Genomic DNA, 25,917 nt, shown 5'->3' on the forward strand with positions numbered 1-25,917 from the left:
TTCTCGACCCTTCCTTCCTCTTTCGTTCCTTGTATCCTTCTGCTTGTTTTGGAATTCGCTGGTAAACTAACATTTGAGAAAAATAACTACATTTGACCACCCTGGACTACGTGGAAAATTTTGAGGCTGGAAGTCAGCTTTCTACGGAAATATAGTAACAAAAAATCCTAAGGGAACATCTAACATAAATCTTGGATATCAGGCCGGTCATTTTGCCGAATGTCATTTGGCCGAATAGGTCGTTTGACCGTATGCCGTTTGGCCGAATTGTAATCAAATGAATTCAGAAACGTTTTTGACTTTCTAACTACCAATATGATTCTCAGAAATATTTACTTCTTTTAACCAAGGGCTACTCTATCTAGTTTGGCCATTCTGGGATGAATTGCAGAGGAATTATTCTAGAGGCCCACATGAGATCTTGTGAACCTGATCCCATCGCAGAATTAAGGCAAAAATAGCGAGATCGACAATATACATTTATCCACGAGCGGTAATGGCAGTGCTGGTTTGGATTATGACGTTTCTTCGGGGATTATCGAAGCGGTTCGGTACCTCTTCATCCTTTCGCAGACGGCTCGCAAACTTGGGTGAATTGGTGATCCAATACCTAAATATAGGTTTTGGTTGCAGCTCACCTTCTGTAGAAGCTATGTAAGGTACACAACTCCGGCGCACTGGGTGCACACGTTCAACTTGCTTGTGTGGATCATATTGCCCCAATAATTTACAAATCCCGCCGATTGCAATCTACGAATTGATGAACGTTAGGACCATTTCCCTTAATTCCTCTCCATTATTCAATCACTCTTATGCAGTTTCTCAAAACATTAGGAACATTGGACATACTCACGTCACTAGGAAAGACGCTCGTTCCAGGATTGTTCCTCTTAGGTACCACGTTTCCCGTCTTAAAACAACCTCCGGCTGCTTTTCATCTGCCCCAGAATACTTATAACCAGAATCCCCTCCACTCCTGGAATACGTCAACCCAATCCCAGATAAACATTATAAAATGTAATCCTAGGCCTGGTGAAGTTTTTGAGAGTGTATCAAGTCGGTGTCGGGTAATAAAAAGCTGTACTTAGAGCCTCCTGGAGCTTGTCTCATTGAGATGTCTCATTGAGACTCCCAATGCTAATGTGATGTGCACCAACATCGTGAGTCTCAAGCTCAAGGAATTTTTATGTACACACAGCCAACTTTTCTCAATCTCGTAAAGAGATTTGTGTGTACAGATACTCTGGTTTCGGCCAAAAAAAGAGGCGAACCCGCCAAGGGCTGAAAGTCTCTCAAATAAAGATAAATCAATCAATCAGTGTTTCGGCCAAACGGCATCCGGCCAAATGACCCTTTCGGCCAAATGGCGTTCAGCCAAACGGCATTCGGTCAAATGATCCGGAACCATGTTACAGAAAGTTCTACAAATTTCCTGAAACATTTACGAAGACATCATGTGAATTCAACAAACCATTTTCGAGTTACAATATTCGGATGAAGAAATTTAGAGTTTTTTTTAATTAGTAGAAGGTGAATATTGCAAAATAAATAACATTGCTGGATAGGAGTTCATGCATCAGCAAAGGTCACGTCTACGGGATTTCATGCGTTGAGCTGGACAAGCTCAATATTTCTATTTACTAGACTCGAGGTTCCTGAATTCAAATATGTTGTCCAAACTCTTACAAGCTGTTTTTTGCCTTTCTCGTACATAAAGGCGTCATCATTTTTCGGAAAACGAAAAGCAGTTTTTTCTTTCAAAACAAAGGCTTTTGCCATGTATTCACTGCATTTCATTCTTCATGAGGAATACAGTGAATTTATTTTCATGGCTTAATGTTTTGTTTTGCACGAAAAAACTGCTTTCAAATGTTTGATGATGACAATGATTTCAATGACGAGTTGTTCAACGTTAAGTTTACTGGAAACGCTATATGTTCAATGAAGATTATTCATTCTAAAAACGACTTGAAGGATGAAGTCACATGTATGCCAATCAATTAAGTTTGACTAATTGAGATGATGTCTGTGTGTGTATGTATGTGTATATGTATGTATGTATGTGCACACAAAAAAGTTCACTCACTTCCAAGACACTTTTCTTTGGCCGATTTTACGGATTTACATGCGCTGATTTTTGTAAGCTTTAGCATGGTTGATAAACAGGCATGGTACACAAATTACGTAACGCTAAAATCGGCCATTTCAGACCCTCTCTCCCCTTATGTAACGCTTTTTGTATGAAAACCTGATTTTTTATGTATGGATTGTAACGCTGCGCTGGACTCCCCCCCCCCTCCCCCTATAGCGTTACGTAATTTGTGTACGATGCCACATTGTGCAGAAATCAACAATGAATACCAGAAAATTCTCGATGGCGACCGTAATTTAAATTTTAGGCTCTAAAACCTCTTAAATCATGATACATATATGGGTATTTTTGGCATGTGGCAAGATAGCGGTCTAAAATCTAAGATGGCGACCCAAAATTTCATTTAGCGTTTGTTTTATGTGGTTGAGGCTCTAAAACCGTGCAACATTTATTATTGGGCATGTGGAAGATGTCCGAAGTCCAAAAATAACGACCAGAATATCCAAGATGGCGGTATAAGAACTTAAACCCATGCAGTATTGCTTTATCTGGTATTGAGAAAATGTCCGAAGTCCAAACATGGTGACCCTAATATCAAGAATGGCGTTATAAAATGCAAGATGGTGGTCTAAAACTTAAGATGGTGACTGTTTATGGAGCTTCTGTATCTAAATCACTGTTACTTAGGAACGGTTTGTATATGTTGATTTTCTCGGTGGAAATTGTGTGTAGAATCTGATTTTGTGAAAACCGTTTTCTTCTGCTTGTTTAAATAAAACATTAAAAAAAAAATAGTTAGATGCATTTAATCATCCTAGGTAACTTGACAAATTTCGAGTCACCTTTCTACAAAAAAATAATAGAAAATGCAGGTAAGTTTTTTGGAAAACTATATGACATCTAATTTAGATTCGCAATGAATATTACTCTCAGTATATACTTTTTTCTCTGAAAGCTCTTCAAATACCCTGCAACATCTTCGGGGCGGACCTGGTGTGATGATTTAAGCACCTGACTATCATGCTGAGGAAATGGTATTGAATCCAACTCCTGGCAAACTCACAAATGTGAGTTCTTCTTTCGGAAGAAAAGTAAAGCCGTAGGTCTCGAGATTAACTATCCGCGGTTTATAAATCTTGTTAATAAAGACAGAAAAATCATCGAAGGCCTCATTTCAATCCAACAAACCGATCTCGAGTTGCATTTTTTTTTTGAAGAAATGATTGAGATTTTATTATACGTGCTTCTTAAAAGAAAGGATTGTCGTAGGATTATAAAGGATATATTTACTAATATATCTACTAATATATTTACTAATTTCAAATACATTTTTTAGTGTGTAGTAGTTGATTTTTAAATTTTGCAAATTTTATTCAGAAAAGTTAAGAAAATTTCATAAATTCACCCAAACATATTTTTGTGGGTCTTGCCATTTTTGAGTTGCATTGATTAAAAAAACTGAAAAAATGCTTTTGACAAATGTTAGTCTAGATAAATTTTGAAAACAAAAACGAAGCCTTAATATCCACAAAGTTTTAGTGGATTCCGAGAGGGTTTTGCCATCCACTAGATAATATGTGATGAGTTATCAGTGCTGTCATGATAAAATCAGAACTGGTTACTCAAGGTATCCAAAATTTAGCTCCAGCTAAAATGGTACACCCCCATGGATTAAATGTTGTATCTAATTATAAAACATTCCGGAAAACTTATTTATGAATTACTCTTTTCACGAAATTTTCCGCGAAAGCGGTATTCGTACCGGAATTCCTTGTATGAATACAGCAAGAATTCTTCTAAAGATTCCTCTGAGAATTATTTCAGAATTAATTTCTTTCCGTGTACTTCTTTAAAGTTTTATTAAAGAATTCCTCCAGGAGTTTTTTTTTGGGATTTCTTCAGGAATTCTTCAAGAAATTTCTCAGGAAATAATTTTAGGAATTTTTCACAGCGGTCTCTCCAGAAGTTCCTCCAAAAATGTCTTCAAAAGGTGCTTTTTTCAGAGATTTGGACATTCTTTCACGGATTCTTTGAGAAACTTCTCTAGCGGATTTCTCTTGCAGAAATTATTGTTGGAATTTCTCGAATGATTTCATATATTCAGGGACTCTCTCAGGTACATATTTGATTATAAATTCAAGGGGAAAACTTTCAACAAATTCTTCCACAAGTTTCTGCAGTTCCTTCAGATTATTAGGGATTTATTCAGACTTGCATTATGGGTTTCTTCAAAAATTTTGCCGGTGTTTCTTCAGAAATTATAATATAATCTAATCATATGCATTTTCAAGATATTCTTATACGATTACATGTAGAGGGCACCACCAGATATTCATTCAAAGAAATTCTTCAGTGGTTCTCTAAAGAACTCCTTTAGAATATTTTTTTTTAAAGTTTCTGCATGATTTCCTGGGACCCCTCAGATGATTATTGAGAGATTTCTTCAAGAATTCGAACAGGTGGCTTGTTTACAAATCCTGCAGAAATTCCTAAACAGATTCTCTTGGAATCTCTCCAGAAATTCTCTTTAACAATGCTTCCCTAGAATAACTTGCGGAGTTCTTCCAAGAATTTCTCGTGTTTTTTTTCTAGGAACTAGGGAGGTATCTCAAATTGTTTTTTTAGGTACTCTGCCAGGCAGCTCTCCCGGTGATAACTTTAGAAATACTTCAAGATTTTTTTGTCCAGAAATCCCTCCAAAAAACAAAATAAAGAATTTCATCTAGGAATATTCAAGGATAAGAAGGTTTTTAAGAGAATCATTCAATCAATTCTCCAGAGATTTCTTGAGAAATCCATTTCAAGAATTGTTCCAGACGAAACCGCAGGAGCAATTTCAGCAATTCAGCGATCTGACCAGGAATTTCTTGAGGAAATCCTGAAGAAATTTCTGAAAAAATCTTCAGTGGGATCCCTGCAGAATTCTCAGGAAGTACTCTTGAATAAATCTTCAGAGGAATATCTGAAAGAGCGCAAGAATATTATTGGGGGAATCCTAAAATTATTTTCTGAAGAACTTCCTGGAGAAATACCCGGAGAAACTCACCAGGAAGCTCTAGCTGGAATTCCTAGAAAAGTTTATTAAGAATCAACATACATATTTCCGAAAAAAAAAATACTGTAGAAATCTCTAGAGAAATGCCTGGAAAAGCTTCTGCATTCTGCAAAGATCCCCAGAAAATTACTCTTATGATATTAATTAAGGAATTTTTGTTGCAACTGGGTTTTTTTTTTTATTATCGTACAAACTGGGCCGAAAGGTCTCAGATTTTCATGACACTTTTTTCACAGGCAAAGCTAATGGATAAATGAGTAAAAAAAAATGAGAAAAAATCATGGTCGCCTATTTTCCCGGAAATCTCAGGTGCAAATTTCTTGTTTTCCCCTGACACTACTTACTTTGTAAAATCATAACTCAAGAACAAAGCATCGTAGAATCAAAGTTTTTTTTTAGAAAATAAGAGCAATTTTTTTCAGAAATAAAAAAAATGAACTGGACAAAGTTTTCCACAAAATTTTCCTTACTTACTTACTTACCGGTCAGGCTAAGGCCGGGGTGGCCTCTGCTGTACATAGTAGCCGCCTCCATTCCACTCGGTCCATGGTTGTTTGCCTCCAGTTCCGCACTCTGCGTAGGGTCCGCAGATCGTCCTCCACTTGGTCGACCCACCTAGCTCGCTGCGCTCCACGTCTTCTTGTACCGGTCGGATGACTCTCGAGAACCATTTTAGTCGGGTTGCTATCCGACATCCTGATGACGTGACCCGCCCACCGTAGCCTCCCGATTTTCGCGGTATGGACGATGGTTGGTTCTCTCAGCAGCTGATGCAGCTCGTGGTTCATTCGCCTTCTCCAAGTCCCGTCTTCCATCTGCACTCCGCCGTAGATGGTACGCAACACCTTCCGTAGGGTCCATGTTTCGTGCCCATAGAGGACGACCGGTCTTATCAACGTTTTTTATTCTTAGTCACTTAACCTAATTTACAGCTCTTTTGTCCACAAGGGTACTACGTGAGCGATTCCAATTGGACGCTGCGTCTCCACTTTGTACAGTGCCTAAATGTATTCTACTCTGTTTTTACTATATTGAACTGGTTGCCTTTGTGCTTCTTTCACTCTTCTACCCTGTCCATGGTATAAGGATGAGCACGATGATGCTGATGTGCGGCTGCTGTTCCTTTTCCAGTCCGATAGGGGGTCCATTATGAGTTGTGGTTCGCCGATATCCAAATTCCGGGTCCGTTAGAGCTATATGCTCTGAAGAAAGTCAGGTGCCAGCTGCTCTCGGGGGGAAGAGCAACTGACGAAAAATTGCAAGTGCCGGGGCTGGGTTCGAACCCATGACCATCCGCTTATGAAGCGAACGTGTGGACCACAGTGCCACGGGCCCCGACTTATCAACGTTTTGTAGGTGGTTAACTTCGTGTTACGGTGAACTTTATTCGATCGTAGAGTTCTGCGGAGTCCAAAGTAGGCACGATTTCCTGCCACAATGCGCCTCTGAATTTCTCTGCTGGTGTCGTTGTCGTCGGTCACCAGTGAGCCCAAGTACACGAATTCTCCAACCGCCTCGATTTCATCACCGTCGATATGAATTCGGGGTGGCGGGCGCGGTGATTCCTCCCTGGAGCCCTTTGCCATCATGTACTTCGTCTTCGACACATTAATGACTAATCCGATTCGCCTGGCTTCACTCTTTAGTCGGATGTACGTTTCCGTCATCGTCTCAAATTTACGAGCAATAATATCAATATCATCGGCGAAACCAAGCAGCTGAACGGACCTCGTGAAAATCGTCCCACTCGTGTTTATCCCCGCTCTTCTTATTACACCCTCCAAAGCAATGTTGAACAGCAAGCACGAAAGACCATCACCTTGCCGTAACCCTCTGCGAGATTCGAAGGGACTCGAGAGTGTCCCTGATACTCGAACTACGCACATCACTCGATCCATCGTCGCCTTGATCAATCGTATCAGTTTATCCGGGAATCCGTATTCGTGCATAATCTGCCATAGCTGTTCTCGATCGATTATATCATACGCCGATTTGAAATCGATGAACAAGTGATGTGTGGGCACGTTGTATTCGCGGCATTTCTGCAACACCTGGCGGATGGCGAACATCTGGTCCGTTGTAGCGCGTTCACCCATGAATCCAGCCTGATATTGCCCCACGAACTCTCTTGCAATCGGTGATAGACGGTGGCATAAAATTTGAGAGAGTATCTTGTAGGCAGCGCTCAGTAGTGTGATCGCGCGGTAGTTCCCGCAATCCAACTTGTCGCCCTTTTTGTAGATGGGACACACGATACCTTCCATCCATTCCTCCGGTAATACTTCCTCCTCCCAAATCTTGGTAATGACTAGGGACAATGGAAATTCGCGGCAAATTTTCATAAATTTCGCGGGCTATTATTGTTTATTTCGCAGCACTGCAGTGCACTGTCGCGGTCACATATTTTTGACCGCTTTTATTAAGAAAACGCTAATTTTGCATGCCAAATAAATCATTCATTTGGTTTTCAGAGGTCTAATGATGAATTCATCAAAAAAGTAACATACATGCGGTAAAAATAGAAAAGAATCATACATTGAAAATACAGTAAACTTGTATTATGCGATACAATCAGGCAATTTATGTTAAAAAAATTGAAATTTTTAAGGTATTTTCACAATTTTGTCAATTTTCGCGGCATTTCGCGGGAATTTTCACATTTCGCGACACAAGGCCAATTTCGCGGATTTCGCGGCACCCGCGAAATCGCGAATTTCCATTGTCCCTAGTAATGACCCAGTGTAGTGCTCTCACCAGTGCTTCTCCACCGTATTTTAGAAGCTCGCTTGGTAGTTGATCTGCTCCAGCGGCTTTGTTGTTTTTCAACCGGCCAACCTCCTCCTCAATCTCTTGAAGGTCAGGGGCCGGAAGTCTTTCGTCCTGTGCACATACTCCTAGATCTGTTACCACGCCACCTTCGGTACTTGCAACGTCGCCATTGAGGTGCTCATCGTAATGCTGCCGCCACCTCTCGACCACCTCACGCTCGCTCGTGAGAATATTCCCGTGATTATCTCGGCACATGTCGGCTTGTGGCACAAAGCCTCTGCGCGAGCGGTTCAGCTTCTCGTAGAACTTTCGTGTGTCCTTAGCGCGGTACAGCTCTTCCATCGCTTCGCGATCTCGTTCTTCCTGCTGGCGCTTCTTCATCCGGAAGACTGAGTTCTGCCTGTTCCGCGCCTGTTTGTAACGTGCCTCATTCGCTCTCGTACGGTGTTGCAGCATTCTCGCCCATGCTGCATTCTTCTCGTTTTTCAACTGTTCACATTCGCCATCGTACCAGTCGTTTCTGTGATTCGGAGTCGCGAAGCCTAGTGCTGTAGTCGAGGTACTACCTATGGCGGATCGGATGTCCCTCCAGCCATCTTCAAGTGTAGCTGCGCCAAGCTGCTCTTCCGTTGGTAGGGCCACTGCTAACTGCTGCGCGTAGTCTTGAGCCACTTCTACGTTACGAAGTTGCTCGATGTTGAGCCGCGGCGTTCGACTTCGACGCGTGGTGATAACTGTCGAAAGTTTTGGGCGCATGCATACAGCGACTAAGTAGTGATCCGAATCTATATTCGCACTGCGGTATGTGCGGACGTTGGTTATATCTGAGAAGAATTTACCGTCGATTAGAACGTGGCCGATTTGGTTTTCTGTTTGATGGTCGGGTGATCTCCAGGTGGCTTTGTGGATATCTTTGCGGGGGAAGAAGGTGCTTCGGACTACCATACCACGGGAGGCTGCAAAGTTTACGCTTCGCTGACCGTTATCATTCGATACGGCGTGCAGGCTGTTTTGCCCGATTACCGGTCTGTACATTTCCTCCCTTCCTACCTGCGCGTTCATGTCGCCGACAACGATTTTCACGTCACGCGGCGAGCATCCATCGTATGTTTGCTCTAACTGCGCGTAGAACGCTTCTTTCTCGTCATCAGGTCTCCCTTCGTGTGGGCAGTGGATGTTGATGATACTGTAGTTGAAGAAACGGCCCTTAACTCTTAACATGTACATCCTTGCGTTGATCGGCTGCCACCCGATCACACGTTGTCGCATCTTGCCCAACACTATAAATCCTGTTCCCAGTTCATTGGTGGTGCCACAGCTTTGGTAGAAGGTAGCCGCTCGATGCCCGCTTTTCCACACTTTCTGTCCAGTCCAACAAAGTTCCTGCAACGCCACGATGTCGAAGTTGCGGGGATGTAGTTCGTCGTAGATTATCCTCTCACATCCTGCGAAACCTAGTGACTTGCAATTCCATGTTCCAAGTTTCCAATCGTAGTCCTTATTTCGTCGCGTGGGTCTTTGCCGATTGTATCGAGTCGTATTTTCTCCTATGTTATTCGCAATGGGGATTTTTACGGGTGGCTTATTGGGCCTACGCCAACACTCCTGTCTCGCAGGAGGGCCATCGTGCCAGTTCTGTTTAACGTCCCAACCAACACTGGGACGACCACGCTGATGGGGCTACCACCTTGGATCTAGCTGGGCGTGGTGCAGCGTTTCTTACTCAGCCGCTGGATGCCAGAACAGACGCTGTTTGAGCCGCACCTCCTTGGTGAACAGACACTCGGATCGTACCTCCTCAATCTAGCTGAAGTGAGAAGGACAACAGTGCCCAGGCTGCACTACCAGCTAAGCACACAACTCTTAGCTGGCGGTCTTTGTCATCGCTTGACCCGTGGAAGCTATATTGGACGCTCTCCTTATCGACTCACCGTTTTGCGGCCCCACAAAATTTTCCACAGTTGAGAAAATTCGTAAAAAAAAGCCGAAAAAACTATGCCCGAACTTGTGGAAAATTTTCAAAAAAATGTTTTTGAGAAGGTTATTTCATAAGCTTTTATTGCTGATTTTTTTTGGAATGCACTTTTTTTTTCGTTTTCGAGTTATAGCCAATTTTGTTTAAAAATGTCCAAATGTGCCATGTAAGCTTTTTTTTTGAAAAATCATAACTCATAAACGAAGCATCGTAGAAACAAAGTTTTTTAATGAAATTGAAAGAAAGTTTTCTCGGGAATGAAAAAAAAATATGAAGTGGAAAATTTTCCACAACATTTTCCATTGTCGAGAAAATTCATAAAAAAGCCGGAAAAACTGTGCCCGAATTCGTGGAAAATTTTCAAAAAAAAAATTTTTTTTGAGAAGGTGATTTCATAAGCTTTGATCGCTGAAATTTTGGTGCTTATGAAATTAACTTCTCGAACATTTTTTTTTTGAAAATTTTTCGCGAGTTCGGACATAGTTTTTCCGGCTTTTCTTTATGAATTTTCTTATCGGTGGAAAATGTTGTGGAAAAGTTTTTCCACTTCATATTTTTTTTTTGATTCATGAGAAAATTTGCTTTCAATTTCATTAAAAATTTTGTTTCTACGATGCATCGTTCTTGAGGTATGATTTAAAAAAAAAGGCTTATATGGAACATTTGGACATTGTTAAACAAAATTGGCCATAATTCAAAAACGATAAAAAGTGCATTCCAAAAATTTCAGCGATTAAAGCTTATGAAATAACCTTCTCACAAATATTTGTTTGAAAATTTTTCACGAGTTCGGGCATAGTTTTTTGGGTTTTCTTTACGATTTTCTCAACTGTGGAAAATTTTGTGGAAAACTTTGTCCAGTTAATTTTTTTTGATTTCTGAGAAAATTTGCTTTCATTTTCTAAAAAAACTATGTTTCTACGATGCTTTGTTCTTGAATTATGATTTTTCAAAGTAGTGTCAGGGGAAAACAAGAAATTTGCACCTGAGTTTTCCGGGAAAATAGGCAACCCTGTTTTTTTCTCAATTCTTTTTATTCATTTATCCATGAGCCCTGCCTGTGGAAAAAGTTTCATGAAAATCTGAGACCTTTCGGCCCATACCCGTACGGTAATAAAAAAAAATCCACGACTCCTAGATAATAAATCCGATGAGAAGTTCATAGAGCAATTTTTACAGGAAATGCTGGAGAGATTTCTGGGGAAATACATGGAGGAATACCATCATCAAATCTTGAAGAAATCTTTGCATGAACTCCTGCAGTAATCTCCAAAGAATTCTTGCCTGAACCACTAAAAATAATAATGCAATAATTCCTGAAAAAAAAATCCTGCGGAATTTAATTAAAGAATCCCTAGAGCAGTTCATGAACAAATCTTTGGTAGACTTCCTGTAGAAATGTCTGTACAAATTCTGAAGAAATCTTCGGAAGATTGACCGTTAAAACCACTGAAAGAATTTATTAAAAAAATCTTTGAAAGAATGTCTGCAGTAATCCCATTTGAAAATTCTAAATTAATCTTTGGAAAAATTTCCGATGGGTTTTCTGAACAAATTCCTAGAAAAATATCTAAAGTCATCTTCGGCGAAAACTTTGTAGAAATCCATGGAAACCTATCTTGAAGAGAAGAGAAACTTCTGGAGAAATTCTTGAGGCATTACGTGGAGCTAATCGTGGTGAAATTTCTTTAAGAATCTTAGGACGAATGTCTGAAGAAACCAGTTTCCGAAAAAAAAGATGAATTTTAATACCGAATTCCTGGATAATGTTGGAAAAATCCATGGAGAAATTTTGGGAGGGATCCAATGAATATTTTAAAAGGAAACTTTGGAATAATTTATGAAGGAATCTCACCAAGAACTTCTGAAGGAATCTCCTAAGAAATTTCTAAAAAAAATCGCTGGAATTGCGGAAGAATTTCTGAAGCAATCTGGTGAAATTTGTTATAGAACTCTGAACTTTTGATTTTCAGAAGAAATCGCTGAAAGCATTTCTCAAGAAATTCTTGCATGATTTTCTGGAAGAATTTTCATACGGATTCCTGAAAAAAAAATATTTTCTAGAGAAATTCTTGAAGAATTTTCCAGTGGATCCTCAAGGAGAAACTTTGAGGGAAATTCTAGAAGAATTTCTGAAGCATTCCATTTTCCATGAAATATATTTTAGAAGAACTTTCAAACGAAATCAGTGAAAAACTTTCTGTATAGAATTCCATGGAGATTTCCCGGTTTCTGGCATGACGGACTGGGACTTTGGTGAAAATTCTAAAGGAAACTAGGCATTTCCCAAAGAATGCTTTGGAAGAATTCCTGAAAAAAACTCTCAGAGAAATTTCAGAAGGAATCCCTGGCAGATTTTCTTAAAAAATACCTTGTGGATATTTGAAATCTATGGAGGAAGTTCTGAAATCTACGGATGGATTCTTAAATCAATTGTTCGATAATATTTTGGAGCAACCTCTCAAAGTATTTATGAAAGAATTTCTCAAAAATGTTTTTCTTTCTTTTATTTGCAAGGGCGCTTATAGTGGTAGTTAGTTTTTTTTCAATTTTTTTAGCTGGTTACTCTGTGAGTAACTTGGAGTAACCTCGATGACACCACTGGTTGTCATTAAAGTGGTTTCAAATAAGTACTAAGCAATTTTGTTGATGAAATGCGTAAAGTGCTGAGAACCACTGGTCTACATATTTTTTTTATTATCTCTCAGCTGTTTTTATTGAACTTAGCTGAAGAAAAATATACCAATAGCTTGGGGTAATTCGTGTCCATCAATTTCAGTAGGAACCACATTACGTATCATACAGTTCGTTGCAGGTGCAATTAATGCGGTATAATTACTCATCATAAGTATAGACTCACAAAAAGTACTGGTCAAATCGTAACGTAAATTTCGACTGGAAATTGATTGATTATTTTTGGCTTTCTCAGTCTGGGAAATTCAAAACTACGTGTTTTGTATTGCCCAACCCGGGAGCTTCTTGACAGCTGCCGAACAACGTCAGCGTACCTAAAAATTTTGGTCCGGGTGGTACTGTCAGATTCAATGTGGCAGGTGCTACTTTTGAAAAGGACGAAAACCGACAATAACAAACCGCACAAAAAATATTAAAACACTAAACACAAATCTTAATTTGTTGTTTCCGCTTTTTTTTTGTGGTGGAAAAATGCAAATTAAGTGCGGCATGATAAATGTGTTTACTAGAAGCGAAAATTATATCTATAAAACTAAAACGGGTAACGGCAAAATAGTCGACTTTCATAAAATTAATAAAAAACTCATTTTTTCTTCTAGTGCGGTTATTAAGCTCCAGCAAGTAATAAATTAGGTTACTTATGCTAACATTTTACAACTACATGTCTGGTGGCAAAGCCAAAATAAAAGTTAAAAATTATCATTTGCAGATGTTTTTTTTTCGAGTTTGATCTTCGGTTTGATCTAGCATGCGCAGTCACCAATCATTATGCAATACCGAATAAACATGTGCTTTTATTACATTTCTTACAATATCAAAAAGAAAAAATCAAAATGATTTCAATTTAATGAACATTAGTTTTTGCGCTTCTGCTGAATACGTCCTTTTGATACGAAACGCTAGCCTCTTGTTGGCTTCCACTCACCACGAAACAAAAAGATGTTTTCGCATGGGCAAAAATTGTTGCGTCAGTGAAGGATGGACACGTTGTTTACGAACAGTAGCGACATCTGCGATTTGCAAGTAGGTACGTGAAACTGGGCTCATCTGTCAAGTTGCGGGGGGGTTGGTATTGCCCAACGTTTCGGCCTAGTTCATTTGACCTTTTTCAAGGGTAAAACTGTCTGTCGTTCTTAGTTTTACATATTGATAGATGTTGTTCATTTAATTATATATCTTTTCTACTTTTCTAAGTGTATGGTATCACTGACCGCAAACCAAAGACGTCACACAGTGCTGATATTTATGCTTTGGAATATCAATTTCGGTATCCACCGTGATGACGGTGGGTGATTCATCAATACTTATTTCATTTTGCCCTTAAAATTCCGCTAATCTGGAACAAATTCAAAAGCACCTTAGCATAAATTACCTTTGTTCTCAACTCTTTCTGGTATTACCACGGTTCCACCGAGTGGGATTCCCCGGAATAACCAATCAGGCAATAACTCTGAGAGAGCAACAGCATAATCACACCTCCAGCAATAAATCTCCCATTGATCGACTACACTCATCTCGCGCACTTTTACGCTGCTGTCATTGAACGATCATTTCCCTCAATCACCGTACAAACGACTAATTTATAAAGCCACTTCCAGTTCCGAGCATCACGCTCAGTTGAGTGAACAGCGCTGACCGGTTTGGTCGAGCATTCAGTGCAGTGAATTTCAAGCTTTATAACCGGCAAAAAAGCAACTACAGGATGATCGTATCGCGTGGATTATCGCTGGTGGTGTTGATAGTTGTCGTCGCCTCCACCGTCACAGTGGTAACCGGTTCCGAAGTTGAACCCACTACTGCTACAGTCGATGCCACCGAAAAGCGAGCCGGTTTTGGTGGCAGCCGTGCTCCAGTGACGCTTATTCGTGATCGCAACAAATGCGTGCTATCGCCCACGACGGCCAGCGGCAGCATGATCCAGCGGGGACGAACCTTCTGCAGCGGGGATCTCATCTTCCAGGACAACTTTGACTTCTTCGATTTTGAAATTTGGGAGCACGAGAACACGCTGGCCGGTGGCGGGGTGAGTACCTATAGCTATGTGTTGAAATTGTGGTGTTTGGTAGGGATTTCAGTGAATGTTGTTTGTAATCAGTGTTCTGTGATAATAGAACGTAAACATTTTGGAAGAGCGCGATAATTAGCTGTAGCTTATACGCCGCGTTTACAAATACTTCTCATCGTAGGTGATTCCATCAAGAAATAATTGCAACAATTAATAACCTTCATCTCGAATTTCTCGGAATCTCGATGATACCAGCTCTTCCACCGTTCTAAATGTACTGGCGCGATAATGTCCATATCATCCGGTATGTCTTGCTGTTGATCGACCAGCCAATTTCTTGTAGTTCAAGTACGATTCAGAAGACCGTGGAAGTAACGGAATCCCAGCATGCATGTCCGAATCTATGCATATACCATCTAAAGCGCTCATGGCCGGATAGAATGCTCGTCCATTTGGACACGCTCGGTATGAGCCTGTGTGGTCTTCTACACTTGTTGGAGGAATCCCATTGCCTCTGCCACTTCAACATAGACGATGTTCTGGCGATCCGTCTCGCTGCTCTTGTACAGCGCTGCTCAAAGCACTCTTCATCCTCTGCCACCACTAGTGCTATGGTCATCATGCCCGCTAGCACGCAAACCGCATTCTTTGAGATCGTGCGGTATGCGCTGACCACCCTAAGGCACATCAGTCTTTGGGTACTCTCGAGTCGCTCCACGTTTCGGTTGACCACTAGCTAGCGCACTGCATCACGCAACGGCGCCGTATCGTAGTATGGATACCGCTACTGTCGCGAACAGCTTTCGCTTGCTTGAGACTATTGCCAAGCTATTTGATACGACACTGCCATTATCGCCATGCTTGGTCCTTTAGCATGTTCCACGTGACTATCGAAATTCAGCTTGTCGTCAATCATAACCTCCAGTTGTTTCAGTAAGCGCTTGGTTTTGATCGTTCACCCGTCTGAGGTGACTACTCCCTGCTGTTCTGACTTCCGATTGTTCACCCCACGTCCGTTTTGTGGTGAGCGAGTGTCAGCTATCTCGACCTTATCCAGTCTTCCACTAAGCCTATGGCATACGCTGCTGTTAACTCCACTTTCTCTATTGACTCGCCGTATACCGCGAGGGTAGTATCAACGGCGAAGCCGACCCTTTACACCCGGTGGAAATGTGAGCCTAAATACGCCATCGTACACCGCGTTCCATAGTACCAGGCTCAGGATGGACCCCTAAGGTACTCTCGCAGTGATGTTGTAGCTCCTCTTTCTTCCTCGGTGTCACCGATTAGCACCCTATTCTGGAAGTAGCTTTCCAGTATCCGACATAGAGTATCCGGGACTCCTAGGTGTATGGCACGCTTGACTACGGCCCAGCTGACGTTGGTGAACGCATTCTTCACGTCCCGCGTTTCAACCGCACAATAGAGGCTTCCCCTTCACTTCTTTTGAAGCGCTATCTCGGCCGTATTAGTTACAGCCCGAATAGCGTCCACCATCGAACGACCCATCTGGAAGTCGAACTGGTTATCCGAGAGCCTTGAGTCACCTGTCAGCCTAAAAAAAATGATGCGCTCCTACAGTTTTCCGGCGGTGTCCAGAAGGCAGATAGGTCTATATGCCAACGGGTCGCCAGGTGGCTCCCGTGTTTGGGCAGTAGAACCAATCTTTGCCTTTTCCACTTTTGTGGAAATTCGCCTCTGTCTGGGTACATCTATACACATAGCCATTCTGAACATGTCAGGGATAGCCTCGATTGTCATCCCGATGACTTCTGTTTGGATACCGTCCGGACCCGGATCCTTGTTCAATTTAAGCGACTTCGCTGTTGCGATGAGCTTATCATTCGTCACTTAGCCGACCTCGCTGTGGCCATAGGGGGCGGGGGCTCATGGTATTATAACGTGGTGCGGGAACAGCATTTATACGATCAACTGCAGCATCTCGGTAGAGCGTTCTGCAGGTGTTGATACGCCCTTCGTTTTGGTCATGACTACCCTGTAGGCATCACCCCCGGGGGTGCCGTGTTGGCTGCCTCGCAGAGATTACTGATACACGCCCACTTACGTGCCTTCATCTCTTTGTTCAGTGCCTGTTAAGGCGCCCTGTAGGTCTCATTTCGCTCGATTCTTCCCTCATCGGTGCGAGCTCTTTGCATCTTCATTCTAGCTCTTAGGCAGGATTCGCGGAGTTCTCCAATTTCTGGACACCACCAGTATACTGGTTTGTGTTCTTTTCGGGATAGGATCGCCTTGGAATTTCGACATCGCACGACTTGAGGTTCCGACCTTGATCATCGCTAGTCAGATCATCGGTGTTGCTTTCCATGAGCAGCCGCTCCACAAATGTTGGCTGATCGAAGCGCGAGGTCAGCCATCCCCGATGACGAATGACGGTCGATGACCTTCGGCTGTGGCCGTCTTCCTCCGTTTTCCACCCTGTGTCGAATCGCCAGATGGTCACTGTGCGTGTATCCATCGTCAACCCTCCTGTCTAAGCTAGGGTTTAAACCCGGGCTCCAGAAAGTCACGTCAATGATGGGCTCTGCACCGTTCCTACTGTATGTTTTTCTGTCGGCTACGTTCAGTCTAGGCATAGCTTCGAGTATTGTGTAGACTCGCGTTAGTCGAGCCAGTAACTCTCTTGACCGCCTAGGCGTTGAAGTATCCACCGATAACACTAGTTTACAGCATTTTTGAACTCGGTAAGCTGATGATCGTTTTTGGTGTAGAATCATGCCCTGAGTTCGAAAACGCGAAGGAAAAAAATTACAGTAGAGCGGAAATTTTTTCGACTTTCCATACAAGGTTGATGATTTGAAATCAATTTTTGTTCTATTTTTAAGCAAAGTCGCTAATTTCACACATCTCATTCTCCGTAATCAATGCTCCGATTGAGCTGAATTTTTTACTGTAACTCGCCTACATATGATATGTCAAATAAACGTTGAGAAAGAATTTTTAAATTGATTTTTTCTTATTCAAAAAAATACATTTCTTCATATATTTTTGGAAAATTTGCTAAAATTTAAGGAGATCGTCCCCAAAACTAGCCAATATCTTGAATTTCATCAGTCTGACGCAAAACCTGCATTGAGATGATCGAATGGTATTATATTCAGCTTTTAATTTATGGAAAAAGATTTAAAATTGGTTGAACAAAACGCACGATATTAGAATTTTATTAAATTTCATATTTTAAAAAGTTGTAAAACTCGATATTGAGCTAAAACTCAAAAACTGTTCTACTTTAATTTTTTTAAAGCAGGGTTTCGATATCAGCGCTAAATTATGCTTCAAAATTTTTGGTCGTTGACATAAGTTCACGACTTTCGTTTTATTTTGTAAACTAGTGTAATCACGGAACTTAATCCCACTAGTGCGCTTGATAGCGCATCCAGTATATACGAGGACTAGTCTATCGGTCATCTGGGCATAACAGCTGCAGCAGTACACCTCGTTGATCTTCGCTAATACGCCCTCGTGTGATGTGGAAATTATTTCCTGGACCGAAAAACGACTGGTTGTACACATTGCTAGCTTGGCCTTATCCGCTATGCAGCTCCAATTTGTCGGTAGAGATGCGGTATGGGTCCGTTATTAGGACGATATTTGGTACTTAACTCCGAGATTGACTGTGTAAGCTGCACAATCGTTAGCTATTTCGTCGTCCACGCGTGCCTGGACATTCAGGCCCGCCCGTAGTGTGGCCCTTGCAGATAAGGAATGTTGGTGTTGAGTTGCACTCCTTGCCGATGGGCTGATTTACTCCGTGCTTCCTGCTGTGTTTGCTCCTATGAGGCCTTTACACGCCCACAATATGTGTGCTTGCTCGAAGATCTTGAAGCACGTGTCCAGCAGTTCATTAATACTGACCAGGGAACTCTGATCTTGCCGACTGCGGCTACCTTTTTACCTACTCTACTGGAAGTTTGGTCAGCGTGCCTGCCGGACCTTGTCACAGGCAGATCGGTGCGTTTGGTGCCGCTACCCCACACTGCTGCTTCAGGGCGACTGCGAGCTCGGTAATCTCTTTCAGGTTTTACACTGGATATATAGTCGCCTTCGTCCTCAGGGCTCTCACCAGCACCCAGTACCTCCTGGGTTAGTGCCATGCGTGCCATGTAGGAGGTGCTTTTCATGGCCTTCTTCACACTAGTATTATTTCTTCAGTCCTGGTGCGCCAGATGTTATTTACATACTTTATTTTTTACAGCCTTGATCCAAGGGTTCTTCTTCCCTGATTTCCCTGCCTCTTGCGAGTTTTGCAACCGGCCAGGATTGTCGCGTTGGTCGTCCCCGGCCTCTTCAACTGTCCATCTTTCAAATTTCGGCCGTGTAGCTCAAGCTGTGGGGCGGTGAGTTGAAGGCTACGCTTTCGTACTCCCGTCGCATCAGTGGTGAAAAGTGGGATCTATTTTTAGATCTGAGGGTCATCAGATTCTCAGTTTTGGAAAAACTTTGAAATATGCGGTTGGAAACTAATAACATAGTTTCTTATCATTAAGTACTTTTATGTTATTACGATACACCAACATTAACGATAACTAAATTTGTTATCAGCAATTGGAAAAGATGATAACAAAAATAACAAAATGATGACACAGCTTATTATCAAAGTGATATCACTTTATTATCCGCCTTTGGACGGAAAGGTGCGGTTTATTTTTCAAAAGCTGTTCAAACCTGGAATTCGTATTCTCTTCTATATTGAAATTACATAAAAAGAAAGACCACCGAATTTGAGCAAAACAGATTTAGATTCGACTACGACATGGGAAAAAACTCCAGAAGCGAGTATTGTGTTGTTCTTTGCTGTGCATGCATCACTCTTGTAGGGGTGAGTATGGCAGCATAATCGATCGCTTTCGCTATTGTCTCGAGTGAAAATCAAAACAATAGATGCGCGGGTGTTTAGGGCTCAGTATTGTGTTGTTCTTTACAGAGAAGAACATTAATCAAGACAATTATATGATTGGCATTGAACCACAAAAACCCCACAACAATTGGTGAGATCTTTCCAATATTATTTATTTATAAATACTTCTATTTCAGTATATTTACTTTATAACTGCATATAAGTTGAAAATTCGCTATTTTCAACATCCTTTCATCTATTGGAAGATGCTTCAGTTCTGGGCTCTTTCTAAGTTGATGAAGGGATTTATAAATGCTTGCAAGGACTTGGCCAGGTGTGTGGAGCTGAGTGAATCTATGACAATGTAGATAGTAGCGGCATCAGCAATGTCAATGGAAATATTCAACTTTGCAACTCCATCCAAGATTTGTGCAAGTATTCATTCTATGCTATGCTATGCTATGTGTAGCTCAAGCTGTGGGGCGGTTTGCCCTCTCCTCTACGCCCCTGGCGAGCCGCATGGTTTTGCGTGCAAACACAAAAAAATAACACCTGGCGCAATTTTCTTAGAAATTCCGAAGGTAATTCTTCTGAGCAATATTTAGAATTCTTGGCAAAATATTTTGAAAAACACCCGGAGAAACATTCGGAAAAACTCCTGATGAAATCCTCAAAGAAATTTTCAGATAAATTTTAAGATGAACTTCAGGACTAATGATCACAGGAAATTCTGAAGAAATCCTTGAAGGGATTATATGCAGGATTCTGGAGGAATTTCTAGAGGAGTCTTTGAAAATCCATGAAAGATTCCGTCGAAGAACTCTCGGAGAAATTTCTGGAATATTTTTGAAGTAATTTATGGGAAAGTTTATGATCAAATCTGTCGACGAATTTCTGGAATAATTTCATGACAAAGTCACTTGACAAACACAAAAGGAGTTTTTGACGGAATCCTTAGAGAAATAAATAGAGGAATTTTTGAAAAACAATATTGCAAACATTTCTAGTGAAAGTGCTGTAGGAATCATCAGAGGAAGTCCAGGAGGAATAATAGCAAATTTTTTGGCGGAATCCTTGTAAATCCAGGAGGAATATTCGACAGAATCCAGGGAAAATCGGAGGAATTAAAACAAAATTTCCAGAAAAGTTGTAATAATCTGTACAATATTTCCAATATCCCAAAAACTTTCTGCAAAACTGTTGAGCATTCTAAAAATTCTTCAGTTTCTACGCTAAAAAAAAACAAATTAAAAATCACAAATTGCTATCGACGATCAAACTTTTTCAAATACACGTGTTGATTTCAAAACCGTGTTCCGAAAACAATTAAAGTAGAACAGCTTATGAATTACAGGTGGAAATCGAAGCTCGCCGTATTTGATAATATAGAAATTACTAAAGTTATTATCTTGCGACTTCAAATCTCTTAAAATGAATTAAAAGCTGAATAAAGTATTCTTCGATCATTTTAAAATATTTCTTACGTCGTAAAACTTAATTTTAATTCGCCAATTGACACAGACCCTGACATTCCTTTTCTTTCCCAACTGACTATAAGGCCGTTCGCAATGCTGTTTTATTTTGTATGGCGAGTTTTAAAAATTTCAAAACTCGCCATACAAAATAAAACAGCATTGAAAACGGTCTAAGAACGTGGCCGGCGCCGTTATTGATCCAAAAATGTATGAGCTGCTTAAATTGCATTTTGAGAATAAGTAAAGTGTCCCAATCCTTATTCATTTGGATCTCAGTGCAATTGGTACCAGCTCAGATCAATCACGGAGGAGCAACCATTGACATGTATAGTCAGATACGGTCTGAATGAACTCATTACCTAAATTAAGTTCATTTCCCAAATGAATTACAACGTTGCTATAAAATTTGAGAAGGGTTCAAAGGGGGGTTATTTGGAGTTCAAGTTCGAGGGGGTTTTCGGCGAAAAGTTTCAGGGTTTTATTTTTACGAAGTTTTAGAGGATTTTCAGCGAGTTTTTGCAAGGCGTAACAGTGACGTTTTCGGCGTCTCAGGTGCGTTCAAGAAGTTTTAGAAGATTTCCAGGGATTCCGGAGGCGTTACAGGAGAGGTTTCAGAGGGTGTCAAGTGCGTTCGTTACATGGAGTCCGAGGGGGCTTCAGGGGGTTCTGGTGGCATTTCAAGAAGTTTCAGACGATTTTCAGAGGGTTTACTAAGTCGTTGCAGGATCAGGAGTTTATGGGGCCCCGGTGCGTTACATGGGGTCCGAGAAGGTTTGAAAGGCTGTTGGGTGACATTTCATGAAGTTTTAGGGGTTTTCAGGGAGGGGGGGGGGGGGCGGAGTCGTTACAGGAGCGTTTTCGGGGGATTCGAAGGGTCTCAGCACAAATAACATTTTGATGACAAATTAGTCTTTTAGATGTTTTGAGAACCGACATAATACCTTACTTTTGGTTTTGTTATGAATCTCTTAGAGTCTATTTCACAAAAAAATGATACTTGGGAGGTGCGTTACAGGTGTTTCAGGTGGCATTTCATAAAATTTCAGAATTTTCAATGGATTTCCTAAAGCGAGGGGGTTTCAGCGGGTTTTCGATGGTATTTTAAGAAGTTTCACATGGTTTTCAACTAGTTTTCGTAAGGAGTTACAGGCTTTACAGGGAGGTTTCCGGGATTTCAGAGGATCCAAAGGGCGTTACATGGAACTTTCCGAGGGTTTCTAAGGGTCCCAAATGTACTACATGGGGTCCGATGGGATTCCAGGGGCTTATCGGAGGCATTAGAGGAATATTCAGAGAGTTTTTGTGGATTTTGGAGCAGTTATAGATGCGTTTTCGAAGATTTCAGGAGTTCTCATGTGCGCTGCAGAAAATCTGCTATGGTTTCAGCGATTTTCGGAGCCATTTTATGAAGTTTCCCGAAGTTTGGTTTGATTGATATAAGAGGTAAAAAATCAGAAATAATAGCAAAATCTAGTATGGTGAATTGCTCAATAATAGCTCGTTAAGATATTACAAGATCAAAACCAAGGAGGTGGACAGCTTCTGCTCTCGGTGCTGATCTTGAGTAAAATTTGAGCAACTCGGAGCAACTCGCTTTGCTCAGCACAGCGCTAGCCGTACATAGCAACCATATGATTGATTTGTTTATGCTATAAAACATTCATGTAGCGCTTGCAGGAATCCCTGTCCGTGCTTTTCATATTTCTTTTTCTTGTTAAAATTATGTGAAAGATAAACCTGTGGCTGAATTTCGGTGCGCTTTTTTTTCAGAAAGTATTTTTCTTCCCATGCTCACCAACACGAAAATTTTCTTTTCCTTGAAGAAATCCGTTCACTGGTGTGGTGTTGTGTGGTGTGAGATAAAAAGTGTCTTCAGTATGCTTATGCTAATGGCGATGCTTATGCGGAACCCAGCCTGCAACTGGCTAGGATTTTTATGCCTGGGATAAACCGGGCCCCACAAAAGCTGCCTTGGGGATACGCATATGGATCAACTGCCGTGAGCTTCCTAATAACAAGATTGAGTTAAGCAATTGTAAAATTTAACCACTTCCATGCAAGGTCATGCCATCATTGAATACTTTATGGCTCAGGATAAAAGCCAATCAAACCAAATAAGAGTTAAACTTTTTGTCCCTATCCTGGAACGAGACTTCCAATCCAACCGTGAATCCAACCAAGATTGACGGATCGAGTGTTCGGCATACGTCTGACTACTTGGATCAGAGAAAAATGTTTGAGCAAAATGGGAGCAACGGGAGCAGCTCACAGCTGCTCGATCAACACAAGCTTGCTCTGAGCAAAGCTGTCTTCCCCCTTGATCAAAACAATAGCAGACAAGATTTGTCGACCTTTTTTTTAAAAGAATAATAAAAAACAAATTGCCAACATATCCAGCATTGAACCTATGACCTTAGGATCCACAGGCGGCGATGCTTACCACTCTACTGTGGCTCACTGTTATGGATATCTTGAGAACAAGAGTATGAGGTTCTTCGTTTCCACAGCTTAGAAAGGGGCACATGGCATTTCACTAACATTGAGCCATCTCTATTTCCTGCAGAAGAGCAAAATTTGTTCTTATGTAGAATTTCGACTTGTACTTTTACAACAACGCGCGTCCTGAAGGGTTAAACTAATGATCGCTTGAAAGTTTTTACACTTCAACATGTCGCCTTTCACGTTGATGGGACAGACTATTCCTACTTGTCACTTATTCAGGTAGTTGTTCGGCTTCCTAGATCTTGTCGTTTGTTTGGATTGGATGCGCGAATGAACGGTGAATGGTGATAGACCTTTGTTTGATTTGAATTTCATTCTTCTTCTGCAGAACTGGGAGTTCCAGTGGTATACAAACAACCGGTCCAATTCGTTCGTTGAGAACGGCGTCCTGTATATTCGACCAACGCTGACGGCTGATGAGTATGGAGAGCATTTTTTGTCTTCAGGAACCGTTAACCTACGCGGCAATCACCCCGTTGAGCAGTAAGTATTCGAGTGTTTTATAAATATTTATCAACGAATGGCTAATTACCAATAATTTGTTCTTCAGATGTACCAACGCTGCCTTCTGGGGCTGTGAGCGAGTGGGCAACCCAACGAACATTTTGAACCCGGTCAAGAGCGCCCGCCTTCGAACGCTATCGTCGTTCAATTTCAAGTACGGCCGAGCGGAAGTTCGCGCCAAACTGCCGTCGGGAGATTGGTTATGGCCTGCGATTTGGTTGCTACCGAAGCGCAACGCTTACGGAACGTGGCCCGCTTCCGGCGAGATGGATCTGATGGAATCGCGTGGCAATGAGAATTTGACGGTGAATGGAGTGCAGATCGGGACACGCCAGGTTGGGCAGACACTGCATTTCGGGCCGAATCCTTCGCACAATGGATACAATACGGCTACGCTGACGAAGAATGCTATGCCGGGTGAGGAGTACAGCAAAGGATTCAACACTTTTGGGTTTGTGTGGTCTCCGGAAAATTTAACGGTCAGCATCAACGGGGAAAATCTGGCAACCATCGATGGTGGAGAAGGATTCTGGAAGCGCGCCGGGTTCGATAAGCTCAACATGGAAAACCCGTGGCGATATGGTAGCAAGATGGCACCGTTCGATCAGGAATTTCACTTCATCTTGAACTTGGCGGTCGGTGGAGTGAATGGATACTTCCCTGATAATGGAGATAATCCGGGTGGTAAACCGTGGAAGAACAGTTCACCTCAGGCGGCCACAGACTTCTGGAATGGGCGCGAGAATTGGTTGCCCACGTGGAATCTGGACAAGAACGATGGAAAGGATGCCGCTTTGCAGGTGGATTATGTTAAGGTGTGGGCTTTGTAAACTTTTTTCAACTGTTTATCAGTTGTAAGATATTGATAGGATGACTATAAGTTAATAAAAAATGAATGATAAAAACATTTTCATAGTTTACAATTATTGTTACTCTCTCGTCAAGAGATTACATAGACAAATGGCTTGGGATGTCTTAAAGATATCTCAGAAGAAACATCTAAACGAATCTCATAAAGAAATCGCAAAACGTCTAAATGAATCTCATATAGAAATCGCGTTTCAGGAGATGCATTAATCCGAGGAGTGTGTCATTCTGAAAAGGGTCATAAGCGTCACTATATACAGGGGATAGACAAAATGATCGGGACAGGCTAAATTTCCACTTTTCAAAAAATGTTTAACTAGCTGTAACTTTTCAAAAAGTGCATCAAATATTCTCAAATTTTTATTGTAAGTTCATCAACTAGTTGTGTATCAGTGGTTCAAATTTGGAAAAGATCGGGCCATTCTTCACAAAGTTATAAAGATTCTTGAAAAAGGTAAAATTATCCGATAGCCAACTTTGAGCTGTTATATCTCCGGATTCAATGAACCAATTAAAATGAAATTTTGACCATTTATGACTAATATAATGAACTCTGGAAAACATTTGGCTTAACTTGAAATTTTTAACAAAAGACAAAATTATAGCAATTTTAATTTTTTCACGTTTTTTTTAGTAAATTGGTCTATTTTTAATATGCATTCTATTACTTTTTCAATTTATTAGTGGCTATGTTATTACTTTCCTTCAAAACACATTTATACATAAGTCAATTAGAGGGAAATTAAATGAACTATAATTTACATCTTGAATTTTGGAACAATGTTGGTATTTTGGATAATTTGGTGTTTATTAGAAAAATAATCTAATCGTTATAATTTTCTTCCGTGTTAAGAATATTAAGTTAAGTTAATGGTTTTTCATAGCTCATTATATAAGTCATAAATGGTCAAAATTTCATTGCATTCGGTTCATTGATGCCATAGATATAACAGCTCAAATTTGGCTATCGGATAATTTTACCTTTTTCAAGAATCTTTATAACTTCGTGGAGAATGGCCCGGTCTTTTCAAAATTTGGACCACTGATACACAACTAGTTGATGAACTTACAATAAAAATTTGAGAATATTTAATGCATTTTTCGTTACAGCTAGTTGTACACTT

At 41.0% G+C, this 25,917-nt stretch overlaps 1 protein-coding gene across 1 annotated transcript; it reads left to right on the top strand.

Annotated features, from left to right (window-relative positions):
* The first annotated feature begins 14,175 nt into the window (after nt 1-14,175).
* On the top strand, nt 14,176-24,833 carry LOC109404882 (beta-1,3-glucan-binding protein). Its single transcript, XM_019677839.3, has 3 exons — nt 14,176-14,608; nt 23,751-23,905; nt 23,973-24,833. The coding sequence occupies exons 1-3, from the start codon at nt 14,288-14,290 to the stop codon at nt 24,754-24,756; spliced, it is 1,260 nt and encodes a 419-aa protein (XP_019533384.3). The 5' UTR covers nt 14,176-14,287; the 3' UTR covers nt 24,757-24,833.
* The last annotated feature ends 1,084 nt before the right edge of the window (nt 24,834-25,917 follow it).

Source organism: Aedes albopictus, chromosome 3, assembly GCF_035046485.1.
Source record: "Aedes albopictus strain Foshan chromosome 3, AalbF5, whole genome shotgun sequence".
NCBI classification, from domain to species: Eukaryota; Metazoa; Arthropoda; class Insecta; order Diptera; family Culicidae; genus Aedes; species Aedes albopictus.